Source organism: Scleropages formosus, chromosome 17, assembly GCF_900964775.1.
Source record: "Scleropages formosus chromosome 17, fSclFor1.1, whole genome shotgun sequence".
NCBI lineage: Eukaryota > Metazoa > Chordata > Actinopteri > Osteoglossiformes > Osteoglossidae > Scleropages > Scleropages formosus.
Window position 1 is genome coordinate 26,104,271 of NC_041822.1, and position 25,833 is coordinate 26,130,103.

The following is a 25,833-nucleotide window of genomic DNA, read 5'->3' on the forward strand; positions in this document are numbered from 1 at the left end:
CTCGCTGCTGGTGAAGATGAGCACCGTTCATTGTTATGGAAAGACATGTATAATTACCATACAGATACTGCAGCGATAGTGCATCTTGTAGGGAGTGAGTGGAACGCAGGTCAGGGTTCGAAAAAAGTAATAAAAGTGAAGAATGAACAGATTTAGAGCTGTGGAGTCAAGATCCCCGACTGCAGAGTCTGGGGAGGGTGAGCTGTGGGTGTGAGCGCCTGGGCTGCGGGTTCAAATCTGGCTCCGTTGGTGTGGGGTCTGCATGTCCTCCGTGTGCTCATGTGGGTTCCCTCTGGTCGCTCTGGTTTCCTCCCACACTCCAAGGGTGTGTTCCAGGTGGGCTGTAGCGTATTACCGTGTTTCTGACACAGCAGGTTGTTGTAAACAAAGGCGTCGGATAAAGACAATAAAAAGGATTACGAAATGCTTAATAACGGACGACTGCCCAGCAGGCCGACTCCGTTGAGCCCCCAGAGCTCCGCAAAGGGCACTTTTTTGGAACGTGGGCCATCCTACCCCCTGGGGGGTGAGTCAGCCACCCAAGCGGCGTTCGAACCTCCGTTGAGCCGCAAAGGGCTCAATGTGGAATTGAGAGCCTCTCACAAGATTTAATGCAAATAAAGCCCAAAAGCCCACCGTGACACCACAGTGTTGTTAGTATTGTTATTAATGGTAATATTATTATTAATATTGCTACTCGACTAACCCGCCATTACTCTAATGTGCTCGTTGGTTCCCGGCAGAACGAATGAGGGAAAACCAGATAATGAAATGACTTGCTCCATCATTCTTTTCATTTCATTGCGTCCGTGAATCACACACCTGGGTGCGGCAGCAAACACGGACCTGTATGTAACTCCACACCTGGAACAGAGGTAAGAACAATGACTTTTGTTTTTATTTCATTATATTATGATTCTTTTCTACTCTACAGAAATGCAGAAATTAGTTAAAGATGTATTATTGATGTATTATTATTATTGTCGTGTCGGAGGGCGTGCTGCACACTCTCCATGCGAAGCTCCGGACCCGTTGGCACCAGGCGGTATTAATGACGGGATACGTGAAAAACCGGGGATGAGCGTATTGTTATAATAAACTATTTATCTGACCGCCTTCTCCACGGTGACTTACACTGCGAGGTTTGTGCACTAAGCTACTTACAGTGATTTACCCACTTATAGAGCAGGGTATTTTACTGCATCAGTTCAGGGTAAGTACCTTGATCAAGGGTATTACAAATGGATGTAGGTGTGTGTGTGTGTGGGTGTGTGGGGAGACGGATCGGCTGTGACGAGGCCCCAGCATCCCTAATGCCGCTATCATTTCCTGCGAGATACTAAACTAATACGTGTGATTTATGGCTTGTCTGCTGCCATCGTTGGGCCCATTCTTACCGCGGTGCACTAATATCGAACCGCTGCGTCCGAAGGGCCGCGCCTCCGTCAAGGTTGCCTTGGCGATGCGTCTCGGACGAGGCGGTGCGTGGATATACATATTCGGCCAAACTAAGGCAAAGAGCTGATGCGAGCGACTTCGAGAGGCACCTCCGCACACGTAACACGCGTGGAAATATGAACGCGGCACGAAAACGGGCACTTTGCTGCAGTAACGCCTTGGTCATCGCATGTCGCGCCTCCACGGGTGTGACAGCAGAGAGGCGCAAGAGGACCAGACGGGAGGGGGGGGCGACAGGCGTCCGGGACGCAGAATTGATCGGAATGTTGAGCGCGAGCTGCTGGTTCGTGGTTCACGTTGGTACGTCGGGAAAAATGGAGCGAGTAACAGGTAAAAATGCGGTTACGTTGAGCCAAAAGGAACCTACTTTCACGAATCGCGACATGAAATTTCGCTTAGGCGGGATGAACGCTGGACACGTTCACAAGCGAAGCTCGGACCTCCAGCCTGTTCGTAACTTCGGCTCGTAACTCCAAAGTCCCCTAATAATACAGACGTCAGCCGAAACATTTTAGCTTCTGTAAAAGTCCTGGATGTAGCTATAATAAGCACGAGTGCTGTGCAAGTCTTTGTTTTAATATTCTTCCATAAACACGAGCAGCACCGAGGAACGCCGGACAGGCGCTGTAAACACCGTGGAAGTGAGTCGAACGGAGGCGCTCCCTCGCTCCTGTTCTGTTCGGATGCTCTTACTGTCGTCCCTCTGCGCAGCAGACGCGCTCTCGGACGCACGCGCTCACCATTTACGCATGACACGCGGGAGCGGGGGAGCAGGGACTGCCAGGAGGGCCGCTTCACCCCTCCGACAGAGCGGGAGGATGAATGGAGGCGCCGGGCGGCTCGTCCCCTCTAACATGTAAAACAGATCTGGCAATTAGACTCTGAACGAGTAACGGAGCTCGAATTAAAGTGCTGTATTAATATGCATTAGATTCTCTTCAATTAATCATTTATTTTTCTCCCGTTTCCAGTGCAGTTTGCGGAGGAAAACGCTGTGAGGTATTAATTATACCGTCATAATGAACCGCTGGCTCTGGCTGAAGGGTTTCCAATGGTGCGTGCGTGCGTGCGTGCGTGCGTGTGTACACAGTAAGCATCTCGATGAAGGCTGCTACAGCAGGAGTGGGATTCGAACCAACAGGTCCTTCGAGCCCAAACCACTACTCCGCCTACTGGCCCCGGGAGGAAACGCCACGGGCAGCGCGGCGCTCGGCCTGCGGGTGACGCCGGCGGCGTGAACTTCCATAATGAGACCGGGGCAGAGCCCAGCCGGGCAAGCCCATTGCATTGTGGGTACTCACAGCCGAGTACTGCACGAGCCCCTTGGGAAAGGGAGTTTAAACGTAAAATGTTTGCCAAACACTGTTTGTTGCCTGCAGTTTATTGGGAGTGAAGCCCCCCCGTCCCCCGTCCCCAGTCCCCCGCTAGTTAAACACGCGGCGCGCTGTAAGTGTGTGTCAGACGCAGATATCAAAGTGGCACCAGAGGAGCTTAAAGTGATGCCCTGCAAGAAAAGAAAGGAAAATAAACGGCAGTTCCTACCACAGCCATGCGGCAGATATGAAATATTCATGGGCGCAGGCGTGGGGGGGAGCTGATGGAACCCCGAGTTCCTGCCATCGGGGTGGGTCACATGACCCTGGCAAGGCAACTGCCTGCTTCCCCGGTGTTTTTACCCCTGTCAGCTCAGCACCATGTACAGCACGCACGCACGCACGCACGCACGCACGCACGCACGCACACGCACAGGTCTCCCATCACTCGGCGGGCCTACATGGTTCAGTGACATTAGAGCTACTCATAATGGGAAACAATAATGTGTTTATAGACATGTAAAAATAAGTAAAAGAGCAAAACGAAGACACTGCAATAAATTAAATTAATCAAATTGCACTAAATTAAATGATCACAGCAGTGTATTGCACCATATTTGTAACAATAACTATGGCAGAGAATTATGGCGCAGCACAGCCTGAGGAGTTCAGGTTGCTGGTTCACGTCTCCAGCATGGGGTGAAAGGCCCTGCTCGGCGCACTCAAATACCAAATAACGGGGTAAAGTTCCGCTGTGTGCGGCTGGGATCACGAGTCTGTTCGTAACTCATTTTGTTCGTAACTCCAAAGTCACTTTTACCTCCATGTCACACCCCAAGGACGCTCAATAATACAGGCGTCCCTCCATTTATACTCTGGTTCCATAAACCCCTCGTCTATAAGACATAAAAAATAATCGACGACCTCTCAAGATTTAAGAATGGAAAAGTAAAACCATGTTTTCACAAACTCCCACTCAGTGCAAACTGTTCACTGATGATCAACCCCAGACAGGAGCCGCTATTCTGATTGTGCTCTTTACTGCCCCCTATTGGTTCGGAGGGTGAACACGGGCCGCATTCCCTCCACTAATGCAGAAATTTTAAAAAAATTTAGATATGTGAAGAAAATGCAATTAAAAATAAACCGGAAAATGTATCTTGAAAAATGTGCCGCTCAACCGTTTGTAATACATGGAGCCAGAGGACACACATATTATATTTATAGGCTCGTTGGTGTGAATGAAGATTAAATTCTGCTCTACATTCCACACAGATTTCAGACACCACTCGTACCCTCGGCATCGCCATCCAGCGTCGCGTCTGTCCGCATCATCACACCCAGCGGAACGGGTTCGATTCCCACACGTCGGCTCCCCAGATCGGTCTCGCCATTCGGAGCACCGACTTTAATTATTTATGACAAAAAATCTATAATGAAAAGAGACCTTTTCATGCTGCTTTTGATTATTAAAGCCGTGCCGTTAAGTCGTCTTGGCAACAGTTTCCACTCACTTTAATCTCCATTTATGAATCAGTGTTTGGCTTTCATTCGAGGCCTGCGGCTGTTTCCTCCAAACGACACAACGCAGCAGCGACACGGCCCCTCGCTCCAGCAGCCTCGCACCGGCAAGCAGAAACGAGCCTGCGAATTACCCTGTTTTCACCATTTTTACACCGTGTATAATCCTGCAGACTGTGTGACGATATTCTTCCTGATTGCAATATTTCATTATATGTATTATTTATTATATTCCACGCTGTGCGTCCTCAGTTCGGCGAAAGTGACGCTAAACACAACTTTTGTGTCACACACCCCTGTTTGCAATTCAGGTGCTACTAATGCGTCACATAAATATTTAAACGCAGTGAGAAATTGACTGCGTTTTGAGGAAACAAAAATGAGTCCGTTGTTTGAGTTTGGCGATGTGTTTGTTACTTTGTTTGCTTGCTTGTCTGTTTGTTTAGCAATTATTCCCACAGCACAGAAGAGTCCAGAAGCAGAGGACCTGTGGACGGACAAAGAGGACAAACAGGAGGAACATCTGTGGAACATGTACTCTACTATATTGTACTATACTGTGCTGCATGTCGGTGGGGGAGGGGCGGCAGGTACCAGAGCTCTTCTTCACAGCAGGTGGAGGGGGAAGCTGTGAAGTCACCAAAACAGCAGATATTATTATTATTATTATTACCACCCCTGCTACAGTGGCTCATTATCTTATAAATATAACTATGACCCAAAGTCGGTTCATAACTCATTTTGTTCGTAACTCCAACATCACTGTTAGCCCATCAGCATGTTATTATACAGCTGGATGCATGACTGAAGAAACTCTTCTTAACTCAGGGACCTGAGCGGAACCCAAACCAGCAACCACTTGGACACAAGACATGTCTTTAACCGTTACGCTCCCCTGGTCCCACATTGCGGGGGTATTTTTCAGGTCCCGTGTCGCGTTTCTCTCGGTCCATCGAGGGCGAATGGGAACAGAAAGAAGGTTCCTGCACAGGGCTCGTGTGTGTCGACCGCCGCTGACCACACACGCAGGCTAATGAGACGGCTGTCAGTCCCTTCAGTGTACTTACATGTTCAATTTTTAATGAAGCGAAGCGAGAGTCCGAGGCAGAGCTTTCCCTGGGAGCGTCTGTGTGTGAGTGCGCCGAGCGGAGCCTTTTACCGCAAGCGCAGGTGTGTGTGTGTGTGTGTGTGTGAGAGAGAGAGAGCGCCCGTCTTTCTGCATAACGGTGGTGTTTTGGAGCGCAATAAAAACACCCGTGGGACCGTGACACCCCTGCCTCCCCACTGCCGCCCTCTACCGCAGCAGCGTTTCATCCTCCCTGCACATTGGAGAGCGAAGGACCGTGACCCTTAGCAGCGTTTAATGTCTCCTGTGGTGCTGAATGGGCTCCTTTCTGCAGCAATTAAACAGGCTCCCAATGTGTGAGCGAGTGTGTGTGTGTGTCACAGAACATGTTCTGCCATGCAAGGAAGGACCCCCTGTGCTGTTTTCCAGTAGCTGCCTGGTTGTGTGTGTGTGTGTGTTAGGATGTTCCATAAGCGGCGCACGGCCTGCAGGCTCTATCTGCGCAAATGAGACACGGATCCATAATTGGACACATTCGCCGAAATCCGCACACTAATTAAAGACGGCGCATGCGGTGACAAGTGTTTAGATGCCCCCCCCACTGACACAGCTGCTGGCGAGACTGAGGTGTTGTGTGAACACACAGCTACACACACAACCAAAGCTGACAAACCTGGGAGCCCAGGGGAAGAACAGTCCATGTATATGAAAGTCAGTCCTCTGTACACTCATCCTGTTAACACAAGTGGGATCTGAAGTCTGTTTGTAACTCATTTTGTTTGTAACTCCAAAGTCAAATTCATCACTAAGTCACTCCCAGTGTAATAACTCTAACAGAGACGTCCTTCCTTTTGTTCACTGATTATGTTCTGCAAAAAGCTCAGTACAACACCTGTAATGCTGGGAGGAACAAGCATCCTCAGTGGACGGAGGGACTGAAAACACCTTCGACCACATAGAGCACATACACAGTACACCCGTGTGACATCACCAGCCACTCGGGTCGGGTCTGGTCTGGACGCGAATGACTTCTCCGCAGGGGTCCAGAGTTCATTAGTGAGATCCCCAGATTCGGTGAAACTCCCAGCACCCACTGCTCACCACAGCAGAAGATAAACAAGGAGTTTGGGAAGAGAAGTTCAGCACGACAATGTTTACCTTGTTTTTTCACTCTGGGTACCGTGGCCACAGCAGGCCTTGACCCAACACCAAACAAAACAACGATGATGACCCTGTACACGTAATAGCGAGAAGAAGGACTTGGTGCAAAAAACAAACAAAACGATGAGGAAGTTTTGGCACCAAACAAAGCAAAGGACACAAAATGAAATAAAAAACGATGAAAAGGACTCAGTAACAAAGTAATGAGAAGGATCCAGTTTTAGAAAACAAAGGGACTGAGAGCCCAGTACTAAGCAGACAAAAGAATGAATAAGAGAGGCGGCCGAAAAAGCAAGACAAAAAACAACAACGAGGACTCCGTAGCGAACAAAACAAAACAAAGGCACTGGATCTAGTGGCAAACAGAGCAATGAAAAGGTCCCCAAATTAAATAGACAAAACAGAGATAAGAGCTGTATGAAAATATCGAAGTAATAAGAAGGACTCGGCGGCAAACAAAATACAGAAGGCGATGAGAAGGACACAAACAAAACTCTAATGACGAGCCCGTAGGAACTCGAGCGATAACCTGGAGCCCAAAACGAAACGACGGCACAACTCAGGACTGCAGCGATGGGAAGAAACCAGTTTGAAAAAAGTAAACAAGAGCAGCGAGCAAGTGGCAAACAAAGAGAGCAAAGAGAAGGACCCAACGTCAGACAAAACAACAAGAGCCAAAAATGAAGAAAATGCTGATAAGAGCTCAGCATTAGAGGAACGAGAAAGAACGAGCGTGAAAAACAAAAGCGGAGCAGTGGCCCCGTCCCGAAGAGAGAGGGCGAAAGGAAAGGCCCCGGGACGAAAGAAGGTGAACGAAATGCGGAAAAGGGCTGCGGGTTCGAGTCGCCGATGAGCAGCCGAAGCCGAAGGCGAGTCGAGCCGGAGTGACGGGGAGGCGTCTTCGCCGATCCACCGGAGACGCCACAAAGCGGACGCGTCGCACTCACGTTACCTCGACAACTCGATCGAATTAAATGGGCAATTTGGTCAATGTACGCATGTTTATACGATGTCAGCCGTAAGTAATTCAGAACTTTGCGTTCCCTCCAGAAACAGCATGAAAACACAATTAAACCCAAATTGTGCTGTTCCCTTAGAGTGGGAGTTCGCCGTGGCCTTCGAGGCACTTATGAAAACAAATAAATCAGCATGTAATTTGTTGTTGGTACCGCTGGTTGCGTTTGTTGATAATTTAAATGAAGTTAATTTAAAGAACAAATTGCTCAATGTGTTTTTAAACTTATGAGGGAGCAGCGCTTCACCGGATCGGCTTTTAATTGAAAGGAACAGTAAGGAGCCACCGCTTGTCATGATGGCAACGCTCTGCTTCTGACGCCTTCAGCAGCTCCAGGCCGGCACTCGGTGCGGCGCAGCCTCCGTGCCGACCGAACGACGACGCATCTGCCGGAGCACGGGATGGGGTCGAGTGACACGGCGAAGCAACGCGTACCTATTTTACCCACCGTAGTAACTGGCAGAGCACATTCGTTGTTATCTGACCGTGCGCCAGGGCGGCTTACTCTGGTTTGCTTGTATATGCAGCGCGGTAATTTTCACTGCATCAGTTCGGGGTAAGCGCCTTGATCAAAGGTACGACAGTAGGAGGTGGGATTCGAACCCGCTACCTTCTGGTCCTAAGACTGCAAGTCCAACCACTGCAGCCTCTGCTGGGCTTATGGGTCTTTTAACTTGCTGAAATGCATGAAAAATGTAGATGTTGTGTAGAGAAACGAAGCAGAGAGGAAGGAATTTTCATTAGAATTAGAGTAAATCAACATTTATACCTTATTTACATTAATCAAGAGTTGACTTGTTGCAAATTTGCAAAAACTTTTAATCATTTAATTTGGCAAAAACAAAGTCGTTCTGTTGGGAAAAAACATGTAAAAGGCTCTAATTGCTGTTTAATTTGTCAAAAGGGAAAAGAGGCAAAACATCATTGTGTGCACTTTGTTCATCACCAAATATACTATTATTATCACTATTATTATTATTATTAGTAGTAGTAGTAGTAGTAGTAGCGGTGGCAGTGGTAGTCGTGTTACAATTAATGTCACAATTAGGGCTTTTTAATCCTGCTCAAGGGCAGCTTCTAGAACTCGAACCAGCAACCTGTACAAGTGTGTATCCTTAACCGCTTGGGTACATATTGCCCATGTACGGTATTTTACATCCAAAACAGTTCAGCTCTCTTGGAACGGCTTGAGGCACCACACCACACACACACCGCTCAGACCGCACACACCGCCCAGACCACACACACCGCACACACCGCCCAGACCACACACACCGCACACACCGCAGGGACACGGCCCTACAGCACAGGAATGTCCTGCTGTGAACAGCAGGGTATAATTCGGTGTAAGAAACAAATGCACTGCTACTGAAGAGCAGCAGGGCTGAACAAGGCATGCTGGGTAATACCTTGTATCCCACCGATTTATCCGCCAGTCCAGTAAAAGCACAGCAATTAATGTTCACTTTGTCCGTGTATCCATATTCATATTTATATGACGTCACCTGTCTTTGGAGGGCGCCGCTCTTCTACTGGCGCTCAGTCACTCCCCGAAGGCCCCCTGTTCCCTCCCAGAGTGACTCCTTCACAAACCCCCAAATTACATGTTTCCATACATTCGTTTAAACTTAAATTGTGTATTTTCAGTTGTATTGCCTTCACTGATCTGTGTTCTAAAACTGCTGTCGGTGACATGGAAATTGACATGGCTTTAACCCTCCAAGCCAACAGAGTGTAGGACCGCATTGATTCAACTCACTTCCGCAGTGTCTACAGCTGCTGTCTGCAGTTCATGAGTGTCGGTGATCGATAACAAGAGGAGAGTGGTCATCTTGTGCTTTTCATTGTACACGAGCTTTTATGTAGCTTGTTAATAGTGAATTTAAAATATTAAAATTAAAAAGTATTACGGCACGGTGGGTTTGGCCAGGTCCCGCTCGCTGGTGGGTCTGGGGTTCGAGTCCCGCTTGGGGTGCCTTGCGACGGACTGGCGTCCCGTCCTGGGCGCGTCCCCTTCCCCTCCGGCCTTGCGCCCTCTGTTGCTAGGTTAGCCTCCGGCTTGTCGCGACCCACTCGGGACAAGCAGTTTCAGACAATGTGTGTGTGTGTACATAATGTAAATCCAGGTATAGATGGATTTCTGCTTATAAGGAGCCAGAGTGCAGTGATTCTGCCATCTTGGAAACTGAACCAGATCAATGAATCTATTCTGACCCCCCTCCTGAAACAGGCTTGGGACACACACGTCACCCGTCTACCAAAACCCAGAACGCAAGGGAACAGCCACTGGTGATGATGATGATGATGATTTTGGTGATGAAATGATAACGTTTTCCTAAAAATGCACGTTATTACAGACTGCTCCTCAAGCTGTGGGGAATGCAGGAAAATCTCATTCTGTCCCAGATCTCGGTGCTCGACATCCAATCAGAGTCCCCGGGTACCGGAGCGTTTCCGTGGACACGGTCAGCCGGAGGAACACGGTGCACACGCTGATTGGCATAATGGCCCTGTGGGGGGCAGCGGGTCCTGGTGCTGATGCTGCCTTTACGCAGCTGGTGTTGGGAGTGCCGAGCTCGACCGGGCGGCGTGACCCCCCTCGCGGTGCGGCGCTATCACTGCCGGAGCGGCGCATGTGTGGTGCTGCTCAGCCGCTGTACCCTTGAGCTCACACAAGGCGCTTTTTATGATGGTGATGATGATGATGATGACGATGATGATTATTATTAGAAACGAGCACAAAAATACATATGTGCTCCTTACATAGTGGATTGAATCCGTTACTTTCCACCATATGAACCAATGTACTTGTTACATGGCGCTCAAGGAAACAAGGGTCTGTGACGAATGTTAAATTAGGCCACGTTTTCGCCATGTTGGCCGTTAACATTCAGGAACTTCCGCCATAAAAACATCCACGAACACCTTCTATTGAAATGCATATGTATTTTCTTCACACGCTCTATTATAATTCTGCTCTTTAGCAAACTCCTCGTTTGTTCTCCGAGCTCCATTTCATACCTTTACAGCGTACAGCTCCATGTTTTTCATCCACCATTTTTCCCATCCTTCACAAATGTAACCACGTGAGCGGTGCAACAGCAGGTCTCTTTCTCGCACCAAACCAGCGTGGTTAAGGTTACAGATTCACGTCTGCAGCGGCGTCCGATCTGCGATTTATCGCATTTTGCTGAGGTCCTGCAATTTACAGCCGCGCTGTGATTCATGGAATGCCCACAGCGGCGAAATCTGGACTCCAGAAAAAAAAATTAAAATAAAATCAGGGCACTGATTTATTATTAACGGTGATGTCATTAATCCTGCAAACGTCCTACCGACCAATTAGTGCAATGGACTCATTTTCATTTCCGCCCTGATTTACATGCCCTCCATGTTCCCGCCTGTCCTCCTGTGCGCTGCTCCAGCAGCTCGACCGCCGGTGACCGTGCCGGTGTTTGCAGGCAGTGGGAACGCGGCGCTTCCTTCCCCATCGCTGGAGACTAAGGCCTCCTGTACCGCTGACCGCATGACCAAACAAGGGCTGCTCTCCTCCCCCTCAAAGTGAAACAGTTGCTCCTCATATTGCAAAGAGTCCAGTAAGAGCTTCACATAAACAGATATAAACATTTTATCATTAATTTACTTATTTTAAGTCCATTGTCTTCACTGATCTAATGTGTGAAACTTCTGTAGAACATGGAACCGCAGTTTAGCCCCCAAGCCAATAGGTGGCAGTAAAGAGCACCGAGAGCACAGGAGTGTGGAACCGCCTCCGTTCAACTCACTTCCACAGTGTTTACAGCTCCTGTCCGCTGCTCCTGAGTGTCGGTGATCAGCGACAGCATGAGGGACATTGTACACAATTCTGGGTTGAATCAGTCAACAAGCTGCAGTGAACTGGAGGTTGGGGAGGCAACAGACTAATTTTTAGTCAGTTAAAATCAATTTTAATTGTAAAGTAGCTTGAGATCAATAAGATATTAAAGTGAAAGTCTTTCGTGTTTTCACGTTTATTGTAGCCCTATCTGAGATTTTTTTTCTGTCATCAGTAAACTGAGACCCATCTGTATTATTCTGCTTTTTTTGACTGTGACTCACTGGTAAAGATGACTTTGGAGTTATGAACAAAACGAGTTATGAACACACATAACTCCGATCCCCACCGGACTCGCCGGGAAGGGAATGCTGCTCAGAGAGAAATGTGCAGCTGCTCTTTAAAGCCTCACCGTCAACACGTCGTCGCTGCTTTCAGACAATGTGTGCGAGCGCTGCCTTTTCTCTTTTTTAATTTCTAAACATACTTTCAGCTGCACGTCCTCTCTGGACGCCTGAGCTCAGTCCTGCGCTTCTTCTTCTGCTTCTGCTTCCGCCCAAATCAAATATGGAACGTGAGAAATGACGGAAGTGAAACCGTTTCCAGCACAACGCTTTCCTGCCGACACGCAGCGCTCGCAATTTGGGAACATTAATTTGGGAAGCTGGATCCCGTGGGCACAGCCGAGGGCCGCGGTTCCTGCTACCTGTTGGGCGGAAACGTCGACGGAGTTTCAAAGAAACAGCAAAGAGAAACTGAAAAAATGGAAAGAAAATGAAAAAACCTTGAGAATAAAGACTTAAAATAAAATAAAATAGCAAACTGCTGGTTCTCTGAGTCGCTGCATGTTGCCGAAGACCAGGAACTGTGACCTCGGCGATGGCTTTCAGGGCTCGTCGTCTGTCTATGTTCTCAAACGTCGGGGACGATACACTGTCTCGCCGTGTTTTACGTTTTCCATTTTTACTTTTTCATTGCATTTCTTTGCCGGGTTTCTGTTTGCGGCACAGTGAACGGAACCCGTGTTCACCCTCCGAGACGCCAGGTGGCGGTAAAGAGCTCCCGAACAGAACCGCGGGGTGGAACCGCCTCCGTTCAACTCACTTCCACAGTGTTTACAGCTCCTGTCTGCTGTTCCTCAGTGTCGCTCATGAATAATCAGATGAGGAACGCCGGACGTGTCGAGTCGGCGCAGGACTCTGTGGGGTTTTTATTTCCGACCCTTTTAGTTCCAGCTCTAATGGAGCTTCACGTCAGTAAAATGGTCAATAGAAACCCTTCAAAAGAATTTCATTTATTGCAGCAATATGTGAGATTTCTACCAAACCCAAACCCCCGGAGGCACTTCGGTATTGTACAGTTCCAGCCGCGTTCCTAAGCTGAGGACCCTGTGGTTTCTAGAACGTCAGAGGGACATGTAGGCGGATTGGGGGGTGGGGGGGGGGGGGGTCTGTCGCAGAACAGGCCATGGCAGCAAAGTGTCCATTGGAAAGGCGCGGCTCCAGCGCTCGCACCAGCAGCACCGCCAGCTCAGAGGGCTCGTTTTCCACGTGATGTTCTGCTCCTCCGGGGAAACGAGCGCCTCTTCCTGCACCTCACGTGGGGTCTGAAAGCTGCACTTATCAAAGACGGCAGCGCGGTGCAAACGGCACGCTGTTAACGGTGTGAAAACCCGTCCGCTGAGGAAGGGGGCCCCTCGATTCATCCGTTTAACACGATTCGTGTGCAGAGAACATCGGCGGCGCTGCAGTACGGGAACGCTGCTTTGGCGCTCAAAGTCTATTAATTAAACGGCGGCGCCGCCGACAGGGACCCCTGCGGAAGTGGCTGTGCCGCCGCGCCGGTATCATAAGAGGCCTTAAGGAAGGGAACCGGCTCTATGGCTGCGTTGGGAACGACCGTGTGCGAGTACCGCAGTCCTCCTGCGGTCCTCCTACGGTCTTCCTGCGGTCTAACCGCAGCCATCAGGAGTCCTTACTCTGCTCGACCGCGACACGGATTTCACACGCGTGTTCATCTCAGAAGTGTCTCACTGCCGTGCCAAACACCACACTTCCCAGAGCCCCCATCCTGGCATTTAGTGCTTGTATTGCACTCCGAGGAATATTAGTGTTATTAAATTATGCAGATGCTTTTCTGCAGCATCTGCAGCATCTTTCAGTAACTAAGTTTACAACTGGGTCTTTTTTAAGAGCTGTGTTTTACCACAGTAATAGCAGTCCTAGTTGAGTAAAACAGGGAGTGAAAGGTTCTCAATTTTGTCTCAAAGTGTTGGACTGATCTCCCTGTGTCCCTCAGAACTGCTGAATCCCTCCCACACTGAAGGGTCTCAACCCATGTCTTTCACAGCCATTGTTCTCCTGATCTCCTGACAGCTCCATCAATGAGTCCAGCACCATTTGCTATGATTATCTCTGTATCTGCAGTTCGAATGTCACTTCAATAGGAGCTACTGCAGGGATGTGAACCATCGACGCGGTGGTGTCAGTTACCGATGCACTTCTGTTTACTCTCAGTTGCTCGTTACTTTGCAGAAGTGCTAAATGAATAAATGCAAATGTAAATATAAATGTAAGTGTAAGCGTAGGAGTGGGGCAGCGCTCAAAGCTGACAGCTCAGCAGATGAGACGGCACAAATCTAATCCCTCCAAAGGAGCTTCGATGAAGGCAATGTTTCGGGGTCTATCATGTAGAAACTCGGCTTCTTACGGGTATTTATGGACCATCTCTGGCAGCTGGGGATTAGTGCGCAGCCCCACGTCCAGCAGAGCCCGACAGACTGGGATTAGGCGCAGTGTGTGTTCTGTGCTCTCACATTCGGGCGCCGAGATGAACACAAAGCCCGGGTTTCGCCCCTACGCCACGCCGTGTGCACAGGCGGATTACGGAACAGGGCGACGTGCCCTCCGAACGACAGGTGCTCAGCAGCGACGGTCAGCGACGGGCACGGCTTTGGGTCCGCCGGCAGGTGACCGGGTCGGTTCCCGGCGCTTCCGTCGCCATCAGATGATCGGGGCGCAACTCAAAAAGGTGCTTTAAGAAAAACCTCGAGCGTGAAAAACAAAGTATAGAAACACTTAGCGAACGAAGAAACATGAAACACTGGGGGCGAAACGACCGCTTTTTCACTTTGTGAGTAAAACGAAGAGGGCGACACGACACCACTTTAATATAATATTGATTTTCTGATTTGCTTCCTGCAGGAACATTCAGCGAAGAGCAAAACTCACTGGCAGGAAGTGCGGCGCCGGCCGGGCGCTCGGGGCTGGGGGCGCCGGGGGCCTCGCACACCCCCGCTGTGACCGCAGGCCTTCTACGAGAGGACGCCTCCCCTGGCTGGTACCGCTCGCACCCGGTATCAGCCGGCTGCCGCTGCGCACGTGTGCGCGGTAACCCGTCCGCCTCCAGACATGGGGAGAGGAAAAGGGGTCGCGACGTGTCAGCACCTCACCGGCACTTCTTTCACACGTCACCGGGGGCCTGCGGGGCGCCGAACTCACACACCGTCACACGAGGGTCGTCTACGAATCATCAGCGATTTGTTCGGATCCGGAGACGAGCACCGACTCTCTAATTTCCCGATTTCTCTCTTTAATTTCTTTAATTGTCTTCATTCACTGTACGTTTCCCTTCCTGGCCCGACCCGTGTTCCCAGCGTGCTACAGTATGTTAGCGGGTCAAAACCCGAGAGTTTTGGGTTCAGACTAATGCGGGGGGGAGTGGGCCGGTCATTCTAAAGCACCACACACGACACGTGACTTCTTAAAAGAGTCGTTCTGTTTATATATAGTATGTATAATAATTATATTATATATTATATGTATCACATATAGATTATACAGTATAATAAATAATAATAATTTGTATTATTATTTATAATAACTGGGTTTCATTTCGCTCAGTATCCTCCCTCCTGGGAGAAAAAAGTCCCGTCGTCTTAATTTCAGTTTAATAATTAAAAAAAAAAACTGTTTGGGTTTATTTTGCCAATTAACCAACTGCTCAAGAGAAAAATTACTCATGATCACAACCCCGTGTAGGAAGACGACGCAGCGTTTATGGAACCTTTTTACCAAACCTGCATTTAAAGCCAAATATTTCTTACACGATATAATTAAACGTTTTATACAAGTAAATCACTTCAAGTATTGAGATGAAAAGATTTTTAATTACTGGTCTACCACATTGCCTATATATATATATATATATATATATACATTTTTTTATGTGAAACAATGATGAGGAGCCCCAGACAGTGTGTGTCAGGAGAGGAAACGGAACCCTTGACCACATCCTTCATAGGTCACGTTCCAAAAGCCGTGTTAGCACGTTGGAGGCCTTGTTAGCACGTTAGCTCGCTGCAGAGGCCCTACGGACCTCCCGCCATTACGGTCTCGACGGACACGTCCCCCAGGGCGCCTCTGCTCTGAACGGGGGGCATCGGCGGAACGGCGGCAGCGACGGCATCGATGCTCAGATGCTCCACCACGCCGAATCGGTGAGCTCGTGTTCCAAGCGCCGCTCTGATGGGCCGTAATGAGCTCTCGCCGTCGCCCTGTTTGCACAGCCCATTTCCCACAGTCCCACAGGGCAGCGCGGCGCTCGGCGCACATATGAGCGAAAGCAGTCGTCCAAAAATGTCTCTTTGACGCCGGAGACAAATTAGCGAACACATCAAATTAGAGGGAAAGGCCAAAGCTGGAGCGCAGCGGGATAAACAACTATTAAAATTTGCCCTGTGAGTGTTTACCGACGCCTGTCGGCGGGACCGCGATGGACCGCGATGGACCGCGACAGCTCCGAGAGCACACCAGCAAACTTCCCATAATCCGTAAAATTACACCTGTCACTGGAACTTAGATTTATTTCTACGACTTTGTGATCCGTGGAAAGCCCATTAAAAGTATTAAAGCACATAAAGGCACTGAGGCTCCACTTAATTAGCAGCACGTCCTCCTGTCCCGTCCAGTACCATGTTCTTACACTCGACATTACTGCAGGCACGTACACCCTAATGGAAAATGACCTAAGCTCTTTCCAGGGTGTTCTGGATGGGGGGGGGGGGGGGGGGGGGGCGTATGCTAATGATGCTGGGCAGTGATCAGCTCCCCCCTGGAGGTGGACCTCATTGGAATGGTTTTAAGGCTCAACCACAGTTTACCACACAACTGCAGAACCATGTGACCACGTGCAGCGCTACTTTCTCCAAAGTGATGTAAAACCGATAGCAAACAAAGCGCATCAGCAGCAGACAAGAGCTTTCGACACACACACAGGCCTATGGACAAACAGCTTGTGTGTGTGACGCCACCATGTTGCCGGTGCACATCCCTCCAGTAGCTCCTATAGAAGTGACATTCAAGCAGCGAATACATGAACAATCATAGCAGATGGTGTTGGACTCATTGACGGAGCTGTCGGGAGATCAGGAGTGGGAATGTGGGAAGGATTCAGCAGCTCTGAGGGTCACAGGGAGTTTGTTACACCACTTCTGGGGTAAAACTGACAACCTGCTGACTTTTTCGGCGCAGCCTGTGTGTCTCCTCAGCGCAGATCCCCCTCCCCTGCCGATGTCCATCTGAAACAGACAGGTTGTACAGGGGGTCCTGTCCTGATTACTGTACTGACATTTTCCCAATGAATGCGTTTCGCTGGTGGGGGAGGGCGGGCTTGTTGGAATATGAGCAGGTCTCTGTTTGCTCCCTTTAGATGGACCTTTGAAAAATGTTTCTGAAACATCATTTCCTTCCTCAAAGGAACTGTTGCACAGTCACATTAAGGGCAGGAGACCATTTCCAGGGGCCTTTCAGGATCTCACACACGGTGGGGCTGCGACACGGCTGAGGAAACTCCATCACAGAGCGACACGCTGACTGAGTGACCTTGGAGCCCCGCTCATCACTTCGGCACTGTCGAACCCGCGCGTCACACGGCTCGCGGAACGCTGGTAAAGAGCCCACCCAAGCTGTAAAGCAGCAGCACAGCGGATCGTCGCTGGCGCTCACCTCTGTCCGGTGGGGGACTCCTTCTGGCGGCAGTGCAGGGTGACCACACGGTGACCCTCGCTCCGCGCGTCCTGGTTCACCATCCACAGCAAAGGGTTACTGGCTCGAGCCCCCAGGAACATGAGGCCCTCTTTCAACTTCACCCTGTTCACGGTAAAGAAGAAACGGTGGTGAGAAAGAGAGTGGTGCCTCACGGCGGAGCGCCGGGACGTGACGGGTTTCGAGAAAAAACAAAGCATGAAATAGCTGCCGGGTCTCACGGTAAAACAACTTATTGATCTTTTTTGTTTAGCTCTTCTGCACTTTTGCGCGTCTATGCAGTTCAATATTTTTCTGTAGAAATTCAGGTTAAGTACCTGGCAAAACTAAGCCCTCAAGGGACCTGAACCAACAACATTCTGGTCAAGCTGTCTGCTACAATGAGCAGGAGGTCACCTGGTGCCCGGTGAAAAACGGCAAAGCCAGTGACCTTCCAGTGTTTCCAGCAAATTGACTGCTAAACATATGAGCACAACTGAGACCAGAAGTCTGTTGTGAAGTCGTTTTGTTTGTAACTCCAAAGTCACTTGTACAAAATTTTATTTTCAAAATCAATAAATGTATAATCTAGAGCTAAGTAAATCAATTAATATTTTTTAAATTGGTGTATGGAATCATATATTAAGACATATATTTTTAATAAGGCTGATAATGTACTTATTGACTTTGACCTACTTTAATATTAAAAGTACACACACACACACACACACACACACACACACACACACATTTTCAGAACCGCTTGTCCCTCACGGGGTCACGGGAAACCGGAGCCTACCCGGCAACACAGGGCGTAAGGCCGGAGGGGGAAGGGGACACACCCAGGACGGGACGCCAGTCCGTCGCAAGGCACCCCAAGCGGGACTCGAACCCCAGACCCACCAAAGAGCAGGACTGCGGTCCAACCCACTGCGCCACCGCATCCCCCATATTAAAAGTAATTGAAACTAAATGGAAAACAAAAATATACAATATAGTCCCAACAAAGTCCTATTCAATGCTGATTGTTGAATGAATCACCCCATAAATATGTACAACGTTCCTCATCTTGTTACTGGTCACTGACCCTCCTCCAGACAGGGGCTGTAAACACTGTGGAAGTGAGTTGAATTAAGGCGGTTCCACCCTGCGGTTCTGTTCGGGAGCTCTGTTCTGCCACCTATAAGTTAGGAGGATAAACACGGGTTGCGTTCACACAGCTACAGACAGGACATTTCGGAAAGTGAAGAAAAATGCAATTAAAAGTAAATAAATTGGAAAATGTTTTAATCTTTGAAAATTCGGAACTCATCCGTAACGTGAGGAGCCAGTGCACTGATGTGGAAGCAGATCTAGTAACCGAACCTCCTGTTATTCCCAGCGCTGATCTGAGAACACATCTGGTGTGATGATCCCGCCGTCTCTACTTGATCTTCAGCGTCTCTCAGACTGCCGAGGAGCCCGTCCACTCCTATGGAGATGCTACGATTTGGCGTGAAAGCAGCGCGGAGACGCGCTCCTCCCACCGGTGGGCAGCGGCCCCGTTCTGATCACGCTGTCGACCCTTTGGGTTCGAGGGGCCTCTGGGAGCTTTGCTAAGCCTCGGCGTGTTTCTCACCAAGCCGTCGAGCCCCAGGTCACTCCGACGGAGACCCTCGGCGGCCCAGATTGAGGAATTCACCTGCGAGCTGTGACCCCGCCCCTGGTTGTGACTGACACGGTGGAAGAGTTTCTTGAATCGACATGGGATGTGGGCTCATTACCCCCGGGGGCCTTGTGTCTTGCTCTCCTCGTTTTCACCTTCCCTTTGTCTCAGCCTTCTGTTATCACAGTAATAAACACTCTCTGCTTTTCACCCGGGGTGTCAGAATAACTGTAATTTCTGCAATCCAGGAGAAATTACCCCGACTAATGTCTCCGGAACAAAAAGAATACAATAAAAGAGCACTGTTCTCAGGAAAAGAATAAAGTGCTGCTGAAAGGGTGTCGATAATGTGTGCACTGCAGACAGGGTAGCGAGAGAGGGAGAGAGAGAGAGAGAGAGAGAATGAGAGAGAGGGAAAGAGAGAGAGTGAGAGAGAGAGAGAAAGAGGGAGGGGGTGAAAAAGGGAGTGAGAGAAAGAGAGAGAGGGAGAGTGAGAGAGAGACATAATAATAATAATAATAATAATAATAATAATAATAATAATAATAATAAATGAATGCATAAGTATTCACCCCCTTGCTTTGACACCGCCCATCTTCTCCACTCAGTGCATTTCCATGGAAACAACACACCATAAAAACGAAGGAGTATTACAGGCAGGTCTGAGCCAAGGCTCTTGAAAATGTCTAAGGTATCGAATATATCTCAAAACAACATGAAGTCCATCAGAGAAAAGGTGAGAAAATATGGAACTGGGTGAGAACTGGCTGTCCTCCAAAATGGAGCGTCCAACAGCAAGAGCTGCCGTAAGGGAAGCCACCAAGAGGCCTAGAGCAGTGCTAAAGGGGTTACAGCCCGCGATGACAGAGATCAGAGAAATGGCAAGAAATGTACATGAGACAAAAATAGTCCATACGCTTCGTAAATCCGACCCGCATGGAAGGGTAGCGAGACGAAGGCCTTTGTTGAAACAGTTCCTGCCGCATCTCAGCCAGAGTTTCCCCAAAGGCATGTGCGCGACTCTGAGGTTTGGAGGAACATTCAGTGGGTTGATGAGCCTCAATGTAAAGTACTGTGTGCGCTGCAAACCTACTACAGCACACCTCCCCAAGAACACCATCCCTACAGTGAAGTACGGTGGTGGCAGCATCATGCTGTGGGGCTGCTGCTCTGTGGCAGAGACTGGAAAACTCATAAAGATAGAAGGAAAAGTGCAGAAAACTTAGTGCCACAAAAGTCCTGGTTGAAAACATGCTCCAGTCTGCAAGAAAACCGGGACTCAAAACATACAGCAAAAGCCACAGTGGAGTGGCTTAAAACCAAAACGGTTAATGTCCTCGAGTGGCCCTGTGAAACCCCACACCTCATCTGAGCATCTGTGGAATGACTTGAAAACTGCTGCTCACAAACGCCCCCCTTCAGTTCGCTGAAAGACAGGAAGAAACATGCAGAGTCGAGATGTGCAACACCGATAGAGACTGACGTACACATTCGCTTCTGCTCTGTTTCTTACTTGTAATTAGCTTAGTAAAACAAAAAAGTGCAAGGGGGGTGAACACTTTTTCAGGGCATTGTAGGTGGTGATGGTGGTAACAGTAAAGTGGGGTAATGAGTGTGCTAAGTACAGTAACAAGGGTGCTGAGTAGCAAATTAAAGCAACACTGAGGATATAATTCAATCAGGGCAACAGCAATATGAGCATCAACAACAACAAGCACTGCAACAAAACATACAGAACAACCCAGTGTGGCACAGCAGGTAGCACTGGAGCCTCACAGCTTCTGGCCTTTGGGTTTGAACGTGGGTTCGAATCCCACCCAACCTGCGTGGAGCCTCTGTGTTGCACCCGTGGTGACAGCGGGCTCAGGCGTTCGCAGTGACACGTGTGTCGCCCGGCCGCCGCCCCCACAGACCGTAAGGGGGGTGTAATAAAACGCGGGGTTGTCTCGGCTCACGGGTGGATTCAGAGCCCACCCGAAGACACCATTTTCCATGAACCAAGGTTCGAGCTGCATGTCACTTCACACATATATACAGAATATGTGTGAAGGGGGTTTATTACAATCATAGTAACAGTATTAATAACGTGTGACACTGTTTCTACGTCCCTCTGCACTGCTGTCACCAGCAGAAAGGTATCTGTAGCACCGGCGCCGCCCAGCCGGTGTGTGCGGTACTGTGGGTATCGGGGCTGGGGGCCGAAGGGCTCGATCCTTCCGTCGTGCTCAGAAACACCAGCGAACGGCTGAGTTCGCACCCTTCCGACAGCCCAGTCCCTGGCGGCGCACGGGGCCCCCGGCGGCTCCTTGGCGACTTCCTCGGTAAATAGCGCCGAGATAAGTGGGAATGGAAAGCTGTGTCTCGGCGTAGCTCCGAGGGAATAAATATCTGCACATCAAATGCAATAAAGTGGATGATTTGGGGGGGATTCCCAGCTGGATGAGTCTTACTTGGGGTGGGGGGGGGGGGAGATTAGATACAGGCTTTCAGCGCCCCCCCTCATTGTGCCGAAAAAATGCCTGCAATCCATTCCGGCGTCTCTCCATTGGGCTCCAGATACAGTAACCGCTGGGACTTCTGGGTAACGATAATTATTCTGCGGCCCCTCATACACACCGCGGTCCACAACGATGGGAACAGCATGACGGCGAAGAGCAGCCGCGGCACACGCGGGGAACGCGGGAGGAGCCGCGCTGTCGTGAGCTCAGAAGGTCCACGTGAGAATCGCCGTGGCGGCAGGAGGGAGGCGGCGTCGCGCCGGGGATCGGAAGCCAAATTAAACGCGTCAGCGTGTTCTCGGCACGAGCAGCTTCCTCGAGGGTTCAGCCGCAGCCCCCCCTCACCCCCCACCCCGGCTCAGGTCACCAAACGAACTCATAATAAAGATCACGATCCCGTCACGCATTACAAGTTTACGGGCCTCATAAAGAGCCTGCGAACATTAATAGGTGCGCTGGCTCCTCTTGGGAGCCAAATCATTGGAAAGCGTGTTACAAACGACATTAATTTTAGTTCGGCTGCAGTTTAAGAAAAATCTCAGAATGATTTTAATTTGTTACAGTCACATGTGAGAGTTTTACAGGACACCTGTACGTGCCCCAGCGCTCAAAGTGACTTTGGAGTTATGAACAAAACGAATTGCGAACACACTTCCGCTCCCAGCGTGTTTCGTAAGATGACAAGGCGCCGCACGCGTGCGTTACATACGTTTCCCCGCTTGCCGATTGGCGCACTCCGGGGCATTCGCCGCTATTTTCACTTTCTGGGACGAAGAGAAGCCCGACAGCCGTGTTCTAGAGAGTACGAAGGGGCCTCTCGAGCGGCCGAGGGTCGAACCCGAGGTCGGAGCCTCCCGTTAATCACACGTGCAATCAGCATGAGGGTTCACACAGACAACAATCAGACGGCAATCTGGAGCAATCCTTGCCCTCGGCCCCAGCGCCACGTGCTTATGCGTTCATAAGCACTTGTTCATAAACACTCTTCATTTCCAGGACCGAAACCAGCGGGGAGGAGAACAAAAGCCATGCGTTTTAATATAAACTCTTTGTGTGTGTTTCTCCCACTGGATAATGGGGACACTTCATCACATCGTTGCACAAACCGCAACGATGCACAAACACAGAGTGAATGGGCCTCGAACCCATGTCCAAGTGTGAAACCCAGGTGCTGAAACACCATCTTCATGGCATCAGTTCATTTGTGTCAATTCCTTTTGTCTTCACTCTTCTGTTTTTGCACTGAGAGTTGAACTGATACATAAATGCTGAACAGCATGTGTGTGTGTGTGTGTGTGTGTGTGTGTGTGTGTGTGTGTGTGTGTGTGTGTGTGTGTGTGTAGAGACGATCAGAGGTACGAAAGAGCTGTACACAGCAGTACAGCATGACAGTCATGAACGTAGTGGAACTGCACTGTAATCATGACCAATATTGACCGTCAAAGTAACTCTGTCCATTTTAATGGGGTGTGGTGATTTTTTACCATAAATTGGTGTCACTTTTGGAGCTCAGGGACTCAATAGTATCAATTATTGCCATTGAAATTAGTGGAAATTGCATCTTTCATTTATGAGAATTCGTACGAAGGGCTTCTCAGCATCACATGACCTGCACAGGTTGGGCGACACTAACTGCTGTCCACAGGTATCTCTGTCTCCAGTAGGTCTCTCCGCGCGAGTGTGTCCCCCAGCCACACGCCGTCTCACCGGGCCCTCACACTCACACACTGCGCTCCGGCACAGAGAGACAACCCCGTCTGTGGGTCTCCTGCCGCCACTGCTGAATTCTAACTGCAGCTGAAGAAGAAAACAGCCAGCGGTGTTCGCTATTAACACTTTTACCATGGTACAGGGAGAGCGATTTACCTTAGGCTGTACACTCATCTCATATCTGGAGCCCCACACTCTCTGCTCCAACGAAACGCAGCGGCTCAACACGCATTTTCAGAGACACAAACAGTTGTGTTGATTGATTTATTTAATTTCTCATTTTATTTATACTCAATTTCTGCAACTTTTTCACCATCCAATCTGACGGATGGGAGCAAAGAGCAATCAATCGTATTGATCAGGGACCGACTCAGTTCAACTCACTTCCACAGTGTTTACAGCTCCTGAGTGTCAGTGATCAATAACAAGACAAGGAGCGTCACACGTGTAGATGGACTGACGATTGTACAGAACACATTTCTGTTTTCAGCCATTTGGAATCCAATCTAATTTCCATTTTATTAATGCACTGCTGATTTAACACGGAATATTAACATAGTCTTACATTTTTTTATTTATCACTATAGCTCAGACTTTATCAGAACTTATCCTGTGAATAAATGGGGGGAGTCTCTATCATTATTATTATTATTATTATTATTATTATTATTATGGGGGGGTGCGGTGGTGCAGTGGGTTGGACCAGGTCCTGCTCTCCAGTGGGTCTGGGGTTCGAGTCCCGCTTGGGATGCCTTGCGACGGACTGGCGTCCCGTCCTGGGTGTGTCCCCTCCCCCTTCTGCCTTATGCCCTGAGTTGCTGGGTTAGGCTCCGGTTCCCCGCAACCCCGTTCGGGACGAGCGGTTCAGACAGTGTGTGTGTGTGTGTGTGTGTGTGTTTATTATTATAATTATTAACCTTTTACTGATTGTAACTTAGTGCCAAATCTTCCTTTGGACTGATTTGGGTTGCGAACAAATTTCCTGTCGGAGTTGTGTTTGTAAGCCGAGGAGCTGGCGCATGAGGAGTTAAAGATGATGATGATGATGAAGATGATGACAATGATGACGATGATGATGACACATATCTTTTGTAACGAGGCCCATTTGGATTCATCAGGACCCTGAAGGACCGCATTCATTCCGCTTAATTCAATTCCCCCTTTGGCGGGAGGCAACGTAAACAGTCCCGTCCTCATCTCACACCTGGGCCTTCTGAGCCGCAGGTGTTGACTCAAGTGTCGCCCTCTAGGTCTCGACTGCAGCGTCCGCAGCCTGGACTTCAGGGTAACACCACAGCGTCACTGCCGGGGGACACAGCAGCACTGCTGACCCACAGGCGCCACACAGGATTCCAGCTGTGCAGCACCGGAGACAACCTGGGCCAGCAGGTGGAGCAGTGGTTAGAGCTCCAGTCTTAGCGAACAGAGGCTGATCACTCTTACATGTTTGGCCAACAAAATTTTTTAAAGAGCTACTTGATCACACCTGGGAAATACTGTCACCTCTTATGAACACAGACATATCGCCAAGTTTTCACTGTGCTGATTCCTCTGTGCTGGGAGGGATTCAGCAGCTCTGAGGGACAGAGGAGCTCCTTGGGACTATCAAGTGGTCAGAGGTGGAAGGGGAGAGCACTCTGGCTGGGCTGTAGGGAATGACCAGGTCCTGCACACACACACACACACACATACCCAGAGTGCACTGCCAACCTGCTCTAAGAGCTAAGCCTTTATTTCAGGGCTGTAATGGCACCGCAGGCACATTTCGAGGGCTTCCCAGGCTTATATTGCGCATTTACCGCAGTTCACTGCAGGCATATCCCACAATCCACTGCAGCGTGGGGGAAGAAAGAAGTGGATGAGGGCAGGAATGAGAGGTCATTGTGAGAAATGCGAGTTAAATGTCTTTGTAGCATTAAGCGGATTTTTCTGGAGTAGAGGAGCGCCGGAGAGATGAGCTCCACGCAGGGAAGGCCCGCAGACACGGGTACGAACGCCAAGTCTCCGTGGGTGTGGAGGAGACAAACAGGGCACTTTTACAGATAACAGAGTGTGGTCCCACTGGGTGAAGAGCACTCATGACCACTGCAGCCACACACACACACACACACACACACACACACACACACACACACACACACAGGGGGGAGATATCAACACAGCACAGAGGTCAGCTGCTGGATGTCTGGACAGCAGAACAAAAGAACACGAGGAGTCCAGCAGGAGACCGCTTTGTGGGCATCGTCTCCTCCGCAACCGCCTCTCATATGAAGGGCGCCCCCCAGGGGGGGCAAGACACCAACGCAGAGAACGAGCCCTGCATACCTGGCCTTTGGAAAAGATAAATGGATAGGAAGCATCCATTTAGGGGGGATGATGTGACCTAGAAGCCCGAGAGAGTGTGTGTGCGTGTGTGTGCGTGTGATAGAGAGAAAGAGAGAGAGGTGGGTCTCACCCTCAAGCAGGCACTGAAAGGGCTTCGCAAAGGAAGAAGGGAATGAATGATATCATTGAACGTGTTCAGAACAGCAGGGCTGAGATAAAGAAGCTTCCTGAAGGTATCAGCAGGGATCACAACGCTGGAAAGAAGCACCTGTTTCTTACCACTG

At 49.5% G+C, this 25,833-nt stretch overlaps 1 protein-coding gene across 1 annotated transcript in view; it reads right to left on the bottom strand.

Annotated features, from left to right (window-relative positions):
* The window catches only part of LOC108921831 (transmembrane protein 132C), a 121,038-nt gene that overhangs the window by 41,809 nt on the left and 53,396 nt on the right, over nt 1–25,833 (bottom strand). Inside the window, exons 3-5 of the mRNA XM_029259552.1 lie at nt 17,403–17,497; nt 14,845–14,869; nt 9,040–9,066 (exon numbers count right to left, since the gene is read on the bottom strand). Of these exons, the coding sequence (XP_029115385.1) occupies nt 9,040–9,066; nt 14,845–14,869; nt 17,403–17,497 (147 nt within the window). The remainder of the gene's footprint in view (nt 1–9,039; nt 9,067–14,844; nt 14,870–17,402; nt 17,498–25,833) is intronic.